Source organism: Sodiomyces alcalophilus, assembly GCF_042370955.1.
Source record: "Sodiomyces alcalophilus JCM 7366 unplaced genomic scaffold ACRALscaffold_2, whole genome shotgun sequence".
Taxonomy (NCBI): Eukaryota; Fungi; Ascomycota; class Sordariomycetes; order Glomerellales; family Plectosphaerellaceae; genus Sodiomyces; species Sodiomyces alcalophilus.
This window is the reverse complement of record NW_027263533.1, coordinates 5,649,426-5,662,978: the sequence shown is the minus strand read 5'-3', so window position 1 is coordinate 5,662,978 and position 13,553 is coordinate 5,649,426. Positions and strand designations below refer to the sequence as shown.

General features: G+C 59.0%; 5 protein-coding genes across 6 annotated transcripts; 3 read left to right on the top strand and 2 right to left on the bottom strand.

Moving 5' to 3' along the window:
* Nucleotides 1-95: 95 nt before the first annotated feature.
* ACRALDRAFT_1075391 (uncharacterized protein) lies at nt 96-1,560 on the top strand. The gene is made up of 3 exons (XM_071018376.1): nt 96-201; nt 270-611; nt 735-1,560. Coding segments are annotated over exons 1-3 (840 nt in total). The 5' UTR covers nt 96-199; the 3' UTR covers nt 1,231-1,560.
* A 461-nt stretch (nt 1,561-2,021) lies between these two features.
* ACRALDRAFT_2026485 (uncharacterized protein) lies at nt 2,022-4,069 on the top strand (the record flags this gene model as incomplete). The annotated part of the gene is made up of 2 exons (XM_071020393.1): nt 2,022-2,192; nt 2,255-4,069. The coding sequence occupies 2 exons, from the start codon at nt 2,022-2,024 to the stop codon at nt 4,067-4,069; spliced, it is 1,986 nt and encodes a 661-aa protein (XP_070878123.1).
* A 539-nt stretch (nt 4,070-4,608) lies between these two features.
* Nucleotides 4,609-7,176, bottom strand: ACRALDRAFT_2017933 (uncharacterized protein; the record flags this gene model as incomplete). The annotated part of the gene is made up of 2 exons (XM_071019914.1): nt 4,609-7,085; nt 7,161-7,176. 2 exons carry the CDS (start codon nt 7,174-7,176, stop codon nt 4,609-4,611), a joined length of 2,493 nt encoding a protein of 830 aa, XP_070878122.1.
* Nucleotides 7,177-8,037: 861 nt separating this feature from the next.
* On the top strand, nt 8,038-10,159 carry ACRALDRAFT_1080657 (uncharacterized protein; the record flags this gene model as incomplete). The annotated part of the gene is made up of 2 exons (XM_071019058.1): nt 8,038-8,050; nt 8,149-10,159. The coding sequence occupies 2 exons, from the start codon at nt 8,038-8,040 to the stop codon at nt 9,519-9,521; spliced, it is 1,386 nt and encodes a 461-aa protein (XP_070878121.1). The 3' UTR covers nt 9,522-10,159.
* ACRALDRAFT_1080656 (uncharacterized protein) lies at nt 9,292-13,254 on the bottom strand (the record flags this gene model as incomplete). 2 transcript variants are annotated; one of them, XM_071019056.1, is made up of 6 exons in its annotated part: nt 9,292-10,540; nt 10,635-10,824; nt 10,897-11,550; nt 12,060-12,416; nt 12,480-12,917; nt 13,153-13,254. In XM_071019056.1, 6 exons carry the CDS (start codon nt 13,252-13,254, stop codon nt 9,630-9,632), a joined length of 2,652 nt encoding a protein of 883 aa, XP_070878119.1. In that variant the 3' UTR covers nt 9,292-9,629. The 2 variants fall into 2 exon arrangements, with proteins under 2 accessions (XP_070878119.1, XP_070878120.1); XM_071019057.1 differs by lacking the exons at nt 9,292-10,540; nt 10,635-10,824; nt 12,480-12,917; nt 13,153-13,254 and having other exon boundaries at nt 11,309-12,135.
* Between the last annotated feature and the right edge of the window lie 299 nt (nt 13,255-13,553).

The window sequence follows — 13,553 nt, the reverse complement described above, 5'->3', positions numbered from 1 at the left end:
ATCGGGTGGAATATGTAACTATGCGGACGTTATCCCGAGGCGGCCTGTGAAGGTACGTACCTGGCTTGGACCTACCTTCGCAAGGTACTTCGTACATTCAAAATCTCTGACCTCCCCAAGTTTTCCTGCCTACCTACCTAGTAATCAACCCATCAACTCGTCCCATTGAGAGAAACCCAAACGAGGTGTCAAGATCAAGATGTACGTTACCATCAATTCGATTCAAGCAGAGTTTGTGTGAATGTGCCCTGACAAGCAATGCGTCACAGGTCGTCCTTTCGCAGCGCAGCAATCCGGGCCGCGGCCTGGGCCAACGTCGCGACTCTGCGAACAGCGTCGGTTGCCCCCCGCTTCGTTTACTCGCAGTATGCGGCTCGACCATTCTCGGTGACGGCGTCTAGGGCGCTGGCGCAGACACAGATGTTCCGGGAGCAGCCGAAACAGGAGACGGAGACTGCGGCGGCACAACAGACCACCCAGGAAGCCACGCATGACATCCCTCGATCGCTCTGGGTTCAGAACATGGCGTTCGGGCTTACGGACGAGGAGATAATCGAGGCGTTTTCAAAGTACGGCGAGGTCACGAAGGTGTACCGGCCTGAGGACAAGAAGTAAGTCATGCCAATAGCACGCTCTCTCAACTTTGTTTAGCATACCGCACGCTCTCTCTGTGTTTCTGAATCTTCCCACTTTCCCCTACAATGTCAACCGGCAACTGACCCATTTATTTCCAGGAGCTGGGCTTTCGTCATTTTCAAGGACATCGACAGCGTCAAGGTGGCAGCGGAGAACGTCAACGGCACGTTCTGGCACGGCAGACGGCTCCGGGCGCAGCCGAGGCGCGGACGGACGCCGAGGGCGCGGGAATACAACGGCCCCAAGACGGATACATTGTTCATCGGGGGCATCCCGTACGACTCGACGGACGCGGACCTGAACCAGGTGTTTTCCGAGCTGGCGGACCTCAAGGACGTGCGCATCGCGACAGACAAGTCCACGGGCTGGCCGCTCGGCTACGCGCACGCGCAGTTCCATTCGGTGGAGACGGCTACCAAGGCGGCGGAGAAGCTGAGCGAGATGCAGGTTCGGGGGAGGACGCTCCGGGTGACGCCGGCCATGTCGATGAAGGCGAAGCGCAGGCAGCGGCAGAATCACCAGCCGGTGGAGCAGCAGCAGGAGCGGGAGCAGCAGCAGCAGCAGGAGCAGGAGCAACAGCCGAAGGAGCAGTAGGAACAACACCAGAAGGATGGCGATGATGCGTAGAGTGGGCTGCGAGTTTCTCTTCCCTTGGACATGGAGAGATCTGGATGGGTCGAGAAAGTCTCCCTCTCCTCTCTTGTGTGTCACGATATGAAGATAAAAAGGCTGCGAGGAAGTTGGGGACTCTGGAAGGTCTTGGGAAGAGCAATGACTGACTGTACACTATGTATGTATCCAGTTGACTGTATAATAGCCATGTCTGTCGTCTTGGAGGAAGCCTAGGCACTTGTCACCACAGACTATGTAATGTATGGTGACCGAGTTTTGGTATTGAAATATAAAAGTCGGGTACTGTACAACAATTACTAAGGTTTGCCGCGACTTTTGGTCTCAGGTGGCGACAAAGTACCGCTGTCACTTGTGGGCCGCACATTGTAGCCCGTACCTGCTGAGTACCGTCCAGCCTGCACCAATAAGAACAGCGCAGGTACCGATTCGGAGAAAAAAGTACGAAGTACAGTACAGTTTCGTCCCCAAACATCGGGCCGGTGAGCCTCGGTATATCCACCTCTGGCCTGTCAGGTGGTGATCAGTCAACCTTTCGACATCAACCGACAGCCAACTCCGCAAGTCATTCCTCTGCCATCTTCCATCACCAACTGCCTGGACGAATATATCGCTTTTGCATATCTTTTCTTTTCGTTCCTTCTAATATTGCCTTACAGTTTAACAGCAGCCTCTACATTTACTCGCGTGCCTCATCATACCCCGCCAGATCCGCTTCGCTCCGTTCCCGCCACCCTCCTCCACGAGCGTTCAACATGTCATTCCTCGGCGGCGCAGAGTGCTCTACTTCAGGGAATCCCCTTAGCCAGTTCCAGAAGCACGTTCAAGATGACAATCAACTACAGAGGGACAGGCTGGCCCAGAGGGGTCCGACTGCGCTCTCCGGCACCTTTCGAAGTGCTGCTGCCAGCGCACCACAAGATGAAGTGAGTGGCCGTACTCTCCCCTAACGGTTTTCCTAGACCCTCCATTACTGACAAGACGGCAGAGGATGAACAGTTTCCTCAACCAGGCGCCCAACCTCCAACAAGACATCCCGATGCCCAACGGTGCCGTGCATCTGGACCCCGCACATGTCGCTCACATGCGCGCCGCCTCAACATCACCGACATGGGCCAACGAATACCAGAATCAGGCGGCGATGGAGTCGGCCTTCAACGCACCTCCAGGCACACACTTTTCTCCCGACGACTTTGCACGATTCCAGCAGATGAACCACCAGCCGCAGCAGCAGCAACCTTCGGGGGCCGTTCAGGGTTCCCTCTCCAGCCCCCTCAACGCACCGCAGTCGTCGTCTTCGTCGATGAACTACCAGTTCGGGCCGAGCCCCCACATGATGATGAGGAGTCAGCCACTTTTCCAGCCCATGATGTCCCACCAAGCGCCCATCCAGCAGCAGCAGCAGTTCCAGGATACCAAGGGCAAGGGGAAGCTGGTGGAGCTCGACGAGAATAAGTGGGAGGAGCAATTCGCGCAGTTGGAGCTGCAGGACCGGGAGGACGTCAAGCAGGCCATGGCGGCGGAACCGGAGCTCGAAGAGATGGACAGGGCGATCCAGTCGGAGACCAACGAGTTTGGCGATTTCGAGTCGATATGGAAAGGCATCCAGGCCGAGACGGAAGCCGCGCGGTCCCTGGTCGAGGACGACGTGTTCGACAAGTTCGACCAAGGCGAAGACTGGGCGCCGCCCGACCTCCAAGGGCTCGGCGGCGACTACTGGGGCAGCCGGCTGGGCGACCCCGTCATCGAGACGTACCTGTACGAGGAGGACAACATCTTCGCCGACGAGAAGAACGCCTTTGAGGAGGGCGTGCGCATCATGAAGGAGGGCGGCAACCTCTCGCTGGCGGCGCTGGCCTTCGAGGCGGCCGTGCAGCAGGACCCGCAGCACGTCGACGCCTGGGTGTACCTCGGGCAGGCGCAGGCGCAGAACGAGAAGGAGACGGCGGCGCTCCGGGCGCTCGAGCAGGCGCTCAAGCTCGACCCGACCAACCAGTCGGCGCTCATGGCGCTGGCCGTGTCGTACACCAACGAGGGCTACGACTCGACGGCGTACCGCACGCTCGAGCGCTGGCTGTCGGTCCGGTACCCGCAAATCGTGTCCCCGGACGACCTCCACCCGCCGGCCGAGCTCGGGTTCACCGACCGCCAGGTGCTCCGCGAGAAGGTGACGGACCAGTTCATCCGGGCGGCGCAGCTCTCGCCCGACGGCGAGCACATGGACCCGGACGTGCAGGTGGGGCTCGGGGTGCTCTTCTACGGCGCCGAGGACTACGAAAAGGCCGTCGACTGCTTCACCGCGGCGCTCAACTCGTCGGCCCAGGGCGACTCGACGCAGCGCGAGAAGCTGCACCTGCTGTGGAACCGCCTGGGCGCCACCCTGGCCAACTCGGGCAAGTCGGAGGAGGCCATCGCCGCCTACGAGAAGGCCCTGTCGATCCACCCCAACTTTGTCCGCGCGCGCTACAACCTCGGCGTCAGCTGTATCAACATCGGCTGCCACGCCGAGGCGGCCGCGCACTTCCTCGCCGCGCTCGACATGCATAAGGCCATTGAGCGGAGCGGGCGGTCCAAGGCGTACGAGATTCTCGGCGGCGCGGGCGACGGTTCCGCGTCGGCGGCCGGCGGCACCAACACGCGCGAGCTCGACGAGAGGCTGGACCGCATGACGGCGCAGAACCGCAGCTCCACGCTGTACGATACCCTCAGGAGGGTGTTTACGCAGATGGGGCGGCGGGATCTGGCGGATAAGGTCATTGCGGGCGTGGATCCCTCTATTTTCAAGGGGGAGTTTGATTTCTAGTATAGATCGGCTTTTGGTAAGACGAGCATGATCTAATAGAGCCTTGTGGTGGACAATACGAAGAAGAATACAACATAACGAAAGGTTCAGCGCAAAACAAGGGTATATATCTCCGTTACTCCCATGGTCTCGTGGTAGTATCTCCCTCGTCTCATGTCGGATGAACGCAGGTCATCCCGTCTAAGGTCTAAGCAAACAGTCCAAAACGTACAAGCCCATACCGTGTCTTCCAGGGTATCTTTGGTAGTAAGTGTGGTGGTGTACTTGAATGCCGTCGTCCGTGGTGAACAGCAACTGTACCATGATATATATGCCCCCATGTCCGTTGTCGTGCTTCACCGGCCGTCTAATTTTCACAGATTGGTCTCGACGAAAGAAGCAAAACCGATACGCCTGCCTCCTAGACCTCCAGCCCCTCGTATTTAGCAGCGTGAACAAAAACATTACTCCTTGACAGTAAGTAAAGCCTGGGCAACATGCGACGAGTCCCGTCATGTACACCATACATTGCCCTTCCGCGTAACAATATTATATGGCGGTCACTTCACCGACACAAAGCCGATGCCTTCTCGCGCGCGCCTGACGGCCCGGCGCAGGGCCTGGTCGTCCTCATCGTTCCACTTGACGCTGAGCTCGTCCCACTTGCGGCCCGGGGTGTTGTATTCTCGTTTCCACTGGGCGTGCAAGGCCTGCAGCCGCGCCATCTCCCTCGGGTCACCGGACCCCGAGAAGACGATAAAGGCGGTGCACTTGGGCAGGGCGGCGTGGATGGTCTGCAGCCGGTGGGTGAGGCGGGCGAGACACTGTTCTAAGGACGAGCGGGGGTCGTGGTCGGTTACATCGGCCTGTGGTGGTGGTGGTGGTTGCGGTCGTTGTTGCAGTAATACCGAGCCGAGGCTACCGTCGCCACTGGTGGCGGGGATGGTGGGCGGCGGACCGCCGTCGCTGCTGGATTGCTCGACGCGGTTGTTGTTCCACCAGCCCTGGTGGGCTTCGAGCTCGCGCATGCGGGCCCAGACGAAATCGACGCCGCCGCCGCGAATCTCGCGGCCGTCCGGGTCGCCCTGGACGGCGCGGATCACGCCCTGGACGACCTCGTCGTCGGATTTGCAGCCGATGCGGTGGGTGGCTCCGGCGCCGGGGCCCTTGGAAGGCTCGCCCCAGTCGACGGCGGCGGTGCTTTTGCCTGTGGCCAAGCCGCCGAGGGCCAAGTCGCCGCCTTGGGCTTTATAGGAGGTGCCGGCCCGGGCGAGGCGGCGGAACAGGTTCTCTCCCTGCGAGTCCGAGGTGCCCCAGAGCTTTCCCTTTTCGCATTTCTGGCGCACGAGGTCGAGGCAGGCGCGCGCGTCCTCGACGGGGTTGTGGCCCTGGGCACCGCCTCGTTGGATCTCGCGTTGCAGGTATTTTTGCGACAGCCACTTGAGGGAGGACTTGAGCGGGGGCCCGCGGGGGTGCGGGTAGATCAGGCTCGTGTCGACGATGAAGGGGTGCGACAGGCGGAGGGCTTTGAGGTCGGATTCGAGGGAATGGCCGATGAGGATGGTGCGAGGGGTGACGAGGTCGAGGAGTCTAGCCTGGATATCTTGGAGGGTGGTGGTGACGGGGGCCAGCATGGCTTCGGTGATGCCGGAGAAGTGGGTGACGTAGTTTGTGATGGGTTTTTCGGGCTTGACCAGCTCGTCCATGATGACCTCGCCGGACCAGCCCAGGACGCTGATGCGGGCGAGGGAGTATTCGTCTTCGCCGGTCATGCACATCTCGCAGTCCAGGGCCAGACAGTCGCGGCCGGCGGTCACGCTGCCCTGTTCGATCTCTTCCTCGGGCACCTGGGCGTCTTGGAGCGATTCGACGCGGGTCACGACCCAGCCGTCGGGGGGTCGGAAGGCGGCGCGCCTGTCCGGGTCCTGGATCAGGGCGGGGTGGAGGAGGTGGCCGTTGGACTCGAGCTCCTCCTCGGAGGCCAGGAATTCGGTTATGCGGGTTCGCTCGTTCTTCCAGCCGTGGGGCTCCTTGGCCGACTTGACGCCCTTGGTCTTGTCCTTGGGCAGGGGTGCGGTGAGGAAGGTGCCGAGGGGCGAGTGCAGCTTCATGTGCTTGTCGTCTCCGGGGGCACGGACGGGCCAGAGGTGGGGGAACATGTTGACAAAGGGTTTGAGGACGTCGGGCAGCCATTCCGACTTGAGAAGGCGCGGGTAAAAGTCGTCCGGGGAGGTGATGGTACGGTTCTCGTCCTTGGGCGGGGTGGTGTTGTAGGTGTCAAAGTTGACTTTTTCGGTAAACATGGCCTCCTCGAGACCGGGGACCATGAGGACGACGACCTTGCGGAACTGCGGGCGATGTTGGACGGCGACCCATTGCGGAGCAGGACCGTCGGCGAAGATGTAGAGGACGAGGTCACGCAGCTGGGCGATGTTGATCTTGGAGTACAGCTTGGCGGCGGAGGAGAATGATATGGCAGGGTAGGAACTGGAACCCTCACGGGGAATCTTCTTGGCCTTTTTGTTGGCACGTTCGACCTTTTGCCAACCGCCGCCGTCGTTTTCTTCCTGCTCGTCGTGGGGGGCGGGTCGTTTGAGGGCGGCGCTGCTGGTCTGGTTCTGGGACGCTGGAGCATCGGTCGGGGGATTGCCAGCGAGATTTTCGTCCTGTCCCAGCGGCACGTCGCTCTTCTGTTCAGACTCGGCGGCGAGAGCAACTTGGAGCTTCCCAATGGTGTCGGCGAGGCCACCGGGAGCGAGCGCGATAGCAGCGGCTTCAGTAGCAGCGGCGGCTTCGGCTTCGAGCCTCGCGCGTTTTTTCGCATTTTGTTTCTTCCCCATGATCACAACGGACCATGTGGCAGGCGGATGAAGGGCTGTGATGTTAAATGGGCTGTAATATCTCCTGAAGAAGAGAAGAGTGATGTTGCCCAGGGAATGGTGGTGATAGGGAGAAGAAGAAAGAGGGACGAGGGGTGGTTGAGAAAAGAAGAAGGAAGCTTCAGATATTCGTCGCAGGTACGTACCGTAATGGAAAACTTGACAGGGTACAAAGTATGGAGTACTTTGTAGAAGCACACGAAATTTAGGTAGCCATTATTACTAAGAAGTACCTTGGCCGCGGTACATGAAGAGGGTACTTCTAGAGTACTTCCAGCAGAAGTGATGCACAAGTACATCGCGTCTGTGTTCCGCGGGGAGAGTGGGTCTTCTCCTCTGACCAATGAGAGGCGGATTTATATGGGGAGCTCAAGTATCTTGAGAGAGTCTCTGAAGCTTCACTTTACTCCTTCGCCCTTCGCCCTCCTACAACTCTCACGCCCACTCCATTCACCTTGGCCTGGCACAGTCTCGTTTCGTTCAAGGGGCAGAGGTCGAATAGCCTCATTCTCACCTCATTGGATTAGAACTACGTGGTTGGATTCCTATTCTCTCCATCTTTACTATTCTTCAGCCCATATCCCACCTATCATCCTCTCTTCAACCTTCCAGCGAGACCTCGGATTTCCGTCTTCCTATAATGTATTGACACTCCAGACACACCGAGTCACCTAAAGGAATCTGTCTGGACTTCATGTCACCCGGCGCACGTCACTTTCACAATCTACCTCTCCTCACATGGTAAACGCATCTTCCCAGACGCGCCGTTAGACTTACCATGGAGACACTGCGTTGCCAATGCGCCTCCTGCGACTCGGAATTGGCCAATTTTGTGAATCTCTGGGTGCAGATCGGGAAAGGCTACTGTAGTCCCGTCGTCGAGGCCGATATCGTCAAGCTGGATGCCAAAGGTCCCCAACGCGATGGTGAGAGCGGAACCCTCGTCGCAGATTGGTACAGTCATTCCTCCATACGCCTTCATGCCGTGAGACGCCATCCGCTAACACGCCTTGTTCCCTCCCACGCGCGCCCTCAGTCTGCTTCAAGACCTCGTGTGCATCAAGTGCCAGGCCAATGTCGGACTCAAATGTGTGACCTCTCCGGTCAATCATGTCCTACATGAGTGAGTCTACGTCCTCATCACAGAACTACCCCCATCCAATCCGCCATCCGACTGAGAGAGAAAATCGACAAGCAATCAGATTCTTCTCCGCCGAGCAGCCATCAAGTTGCGCGCCCCTAGGGCACGCAAGGAAGCCGAGTTGAACATCCAAAGGTCTCTCAAGTTGAGGCAACCCGTTGTGTCCGAACCAAAGCAAGACACTGCCGCTACCACCTCGCCAGACAACCCTACCCCCGGGGACAGCGCTCGTGTCAGTGCCATGGATAGTGGCGGTGGTGGTGCACACTTCCATGAGGCCTACGCTTCAGTTAGTGCAGCGTCTCTCGAACTCGGACGCCTTCAAGCCGATCTGGACACCCAACGCGCCGACATTGACCGGATCGACACGGCCGCCTACCAGGTGGTGTCCTCCTTTGACAACTCGGTGAGTCGCATCGACCGGGAGATGCAAAAGCTCAACGACACCATCAGAGACCTGCGCCGGGACCTGGAAGCCAACAAAGACGACCTTCAACCCCTGAAAGCCGGGCTGTCCGCCGTCAAGGAAAACGCCGCCGACAAGAGTGCCCTCGCCAAGCTCGAGACCCAGATGGAGGCGGCCAACGCCGCCGTCTCGGCCATGCGGAAGCTGACAACCAGCGCCAAGGCCGCCACCGACCATCTGCAGGCCGACCTCCACGGCACCAACAGGGAGATGCGCAACCTGCAGACCGAGACGTCCTCTCTGCGCCAGGAACTGAACACCGCCAGGAAGAGCGCCAAGGACGCCCTGGCCGCCTCCAAAGAGCAAGCCCGGCAGTTTTCCGTCCTCCAGTCCGAACTCAGGCAGATGAGGGAGACCATGGCCCAGGACCGCGCCCGACGCCTCGACCCACCAAAGCCGGACTACCCCACCAACGAGCTCGAGATCATCACCGCCAACGTCTCCAAGATTGGCAGGGAGGCTGGCCAGGTCAGCAGCCTGCAGATGGAGTTTGACCTGTTCAAGTCGCGAATGAGGAGGTTGGAAGGCCGCGTCGACGCGTGCGAGGCGAAGCGTGCAGACGAAGCCCAGAATGGACTAAATGTCCGCGATGAGCGGGAGCCGAGAGTCAGCGGGGAGGAGGAGGACGACGATCATCACGGGCAAGCATCTTGGTTCCCCCAGGAGGGTGCCCGCAAAAGACGAGCGGCTGGCGCGAGAGACCCTGCCGCGACAGCTGCCAACCTCGAAACCCCGCCCAAACGGATTGCCCATCCCCGAGATGATGCAGGGCCCAGCATGGCGAGCTCGCCCTTGGACATTCCCTTGTCCCAGGCGTCTTCAGGCCGGAATAGAACCGTCTCCGCAGTTAGCAGCAGCAGCAGCGGCAACCGCCAAGCCAACACTCGACGGCAGACCATGGCCGGGGTCCGAGCAAGGAACACGGTGAAGCGGAAGTCCCGAGGAGTGGCGGCGCTTGACGCCATATACACTCCTCCAGGTGATTGAACTGCCGACCCATGGCGTAAGACTTGCCTCCCATTAACCACTGCACTACGAACGAGCAAACCGTCATCGTCTCTGCACGTTGGGTATATTGCCTCAACCAATCCACCACTACTCCACGCAAAGGTCCTTGTCCAACCCAAAATCCAAAGCCAACACGGCCTTCCCCAAGCGGGCCAGCGCGCGAACCGGTTTGATCACACCAAAATCGAAAAACTCGACCATCTGCTTCTCGGTCGGTTCCAAATTCCACGCCTTGATCAAACCATTCTCCCTCTCCCGACCCTCCAGACTCTCAATCTCCGCCAACGTCTCCCGGGCTGCGCGGTATACCTCCCACTCCTCCGAGTGCCCGAGCGGCGCCCAGCGGACGATGAGCAGCAGCACCATCTGACACAGCGACAACTGGTCCAGCTTGTCGAACACGTCCAGGTCCTCCCCGGCCAGCGGCACCGCGTTGCCCACGCGCCTCGCGAACCGGCCCAGTTCCCCCTCGTTGGGCGCCGTGTTGGTCAGAACGGTCGCGACCGACATGCACCCCTTGAGCCGCTGGACGTCGAACGGCTCGACGAATCGGAACGGGTCGCTCTCCACCGCCGCGAGGCACGCCACCGCCAGCGCCGCCTCAAAGTTGCCCCGGTCGGCGTAGTACCCGACCGTTTCCGAGAGCACGTCAGGCACCGGCGCGAGAGCCCACGGGCCGGACTCGGCGACCCCGGTCGCCGCGTAGGCGCGCTGTAGCTGGCGGCGCCTTTCGGTGGGGGAGGTGGACTTTTTATTCCGAGGGAGAATGTCGTCGCCGACTGGCGCCAGTTTTCGCTTTTGCGCTCCATCCGCCGAGAGTGCGCGGAGGGTCTTGTCGAGGTCCGGCGCGAGGCTGACGGCGTTCAGCCCGATGACGGACGCCGGGGCGCGCATGGCCACTTGGTAGTTGTCCATGTCGTGCTTGCAACGGAGGCAGCCACATTCGAAGAAGTACAGGTCCAGGTCCCGTTTCCTGCGGGCCAAAGGTTGCTGGCAGTCTGTCGGCCAGTCAGTTATATAGAGAGAGAGGGAGAGAAAGCAAGGGAGTGAGGGAGAGATTTTGAGTAAAGGAAGAGATGATGAGTGGCGTACCAATGTAGGAAACTTCAATCTCCTCGCCCGGCTTGATATCCCTAAGAGCCCGAAGGAACGCCTTCCTCCCGCTGAACGTGACAGTCGCGTTGGGCACGCAAGAGTGATTGACCATGGCCAACGTAGGATGGAGGAAGATGCCATCGCTGCCAGACGGGTCATCTGCCCTGCTAAACGCGTTTGTTTGGATCTAAGAGTAAAAGCATGTCAGTTCCATAGTCGGCCAATTTCTCGTCCCCGATCAAAGCAGAGGAAAACAAACCTTGCACATAATTTCCACCACCCTCCGCACATCCGCCTCGGTCGTGCCAATCCCCGTCTCGAGCCTCACAAACGACGGCACCACGCGCCCCGGCACCTCCATGTTCAGCCACGCCTCCCGCCGCGCCTCGAACCCGCCAACGTGGCCCTCCAGCTCCGTCTCCACGGCGCCGTACAAGTCCGGGCGAAGCAGCACCTGCATCGCGGCGCGGCAAAACGCCGGCAGCGGCGCACCGTCAGGGAGCGTCGTCGAGCTTGAACCCGCGCGGCCAGGCTGCCCAGAGGGAGGGGACACGGCCGCGAGGGCCGACATGCCCGCGCGCCGCAGCGGCTTGCACTCTCGCCCGTGGATGAGGGCCCAGTGCGCCTTTTGGCATGCCGCCCCGCAGTACGCTACTGACCGGCAGGCCGTGCATCGCTTCAGCGTCCGTCCCGCCGCGGCGAAGCAGTGGTTGCAGGTTGAGGTACGGGAGGCCGTCGCGGGAAGAACGATGGCGTTGGAAACAGCTGACCGTGTCGTCGTCGTCGTCGTAGATGGGGGAGAAGCAAAAGTCGGCGGTGGGAACTGGCCGATGAGAGCGCCCGGAGTGAAAGACCGCGTCGCGTGGAGGGAGCGGCCTTTGGGACCGCTTTTCGTCCCCCGGATTTCGAAACCCTGCGTATCGGATGTCATTGCATTTCTCAAAGTCCGTGGAAAGAAAAAGGAAGAAGAAAGAAAATAAAGTCTTGACTCTTGAAATTGGACTTGTCAAGAACAAGTCGTCACAATAGATGAGACGACGTCAAGTGAAGGTGGGGCAGTACAGGGATGTCGGAGAATTGTTAGTGCCATTGCGGTGAGACCAAGCAAAGTACTATCTTCAGCCGTACGGACAACGACATGGCTGTTTGCTATGCTACTTTCGTCTCTAAAGCAGCGCGTATTTCATTATGAATTTCCTCTTTCCCTCCCTCTTCCCCAGAGGTGAATGAACGGCCATGCCCCACCCATACGAATGGTATTTTCTTCTGTCGCATCCATCTGCGTGGCTGCAACTACATATCCATAATGTTAGGAATCTGACCGCAGTCCACCAAGTCACTGGACTGGACCGAATATTCCGGCTCATCAATGTCGACGAGCTTGTCCGGGGTTGAACGAGCCGCGCTTCCGCGGGGCCTTACCCAGGTTTCCACAATGTCGGGATAGCCACTGCTACCTGCATGTACCTGGGTTCGCGACATGCCGACATGTCGATGAACAGCCCGGTCAGCAGTGGGTTGGGCAACTGGGGCAGAGCGACGCGTGGGCATCCTGTCACTCTTGTCCTTGGACGATTTCCTCCAGCCTGAAGTTGGGCCCGGGGTATGGTTGGTTTTCTTTGTGCCGCGAGAGCGGCCGGCTTTGTTGGGGTTTCTGTGGGATTCCACGTCTGTCACCCACAGTTGGATGGCGGCAGCGACATCATTGGGCATGTTTTTTCCGAAGCTAGTACGGGATGTGGCAACTGTTTTGCTCCCACTGCTGCTGCGACTCTTCATCTGCCGGACCAGTTAGCACGGCCACGGCGGCATGGGTAGTCGACATGGATGGGGTTGGCGTACCGGCCCTTCAGAGAAAAACTGAAAGATGCACATGGCCATGGTCAGGCCTGCTTGAGTCTTTGCGCCAAAATAGATAATGGTGCCCGGCATATTGCAGGAAATAAGCGTCTTGGTCCTCTTCTCGAAGATCTTGCATCCCTCCTCTGTATTATCGTAACCGCAGTTGGACATGACGTTGGCTAGGGTTTGCGGCGTGCTAGGATCATTCGCCAAATTGAGGGTGGCGCGAAAGGGCAGCGCGGCGAAAGGCTCCGGGAACCTGACGTGGTCGTAGTCGTCAAGCTTAAGCTCTGCATGGTGGCCCAAGAAAGCTTGCCCATTGAGGGCAAGCTTCTCGGCCACCAGGCTATCGACGATGGCTCTGGCTGCCGCGGCGTGACTGGTCTCGCACATGATCTTGAAGGCTCTTGCCTCGGGATCGAATAGGATTTCGATGATCTGGTGAAGATTTCAGGAGTCGTTAGTGTGGAGGAACACTCATGGGAACGGAGGCAAGTCCAAGATGGAAGATGCTGGCAATGCCGGCGCTCGTATATGGAGAGGCAAACAATAGCAAGAGCCTACAGGCAAACGCAAACAGTCAAACAGGGAAGATTCTTGAGGGAGACGAGGTAACAGGAAGGGAAGAGCTGGCGAAATGCCAATATCAACAACTCCAGATCACTTCACTCACCATAGAATCTTGCTTTTTGGCAATTTTGATTATATCGTGGGCCATGCCAGGATTAGGCCTTTTGGCAGTGACGACAAGGACCTCCTCATAGAACCGCGCCATGGTGATGGGGGATTTGAGAGGTATGGTGTTCAGGCTGAGGGGAGAAAAGAAGAGGAAGTGAAAGAAGAAGAAGAAGAAGAAGAATCGGGATGGCCCGAGGTTGGAGTATGGAATTCGACAAGTGAATTTTGGAACACAGAACGTGGCCGTAAGACGCGGGTCCTTTAGGTCAAGTGCCCTCCTTGACCGAGTGAGGATGAACTGAGAAGAGGGAGGATGATGGCGAGATGCTTTTCTCTGGTGTTTACGTAGTTACACGGTTCCTGGGTTGGTGAACTTGACTACTGAACTCATTGTCA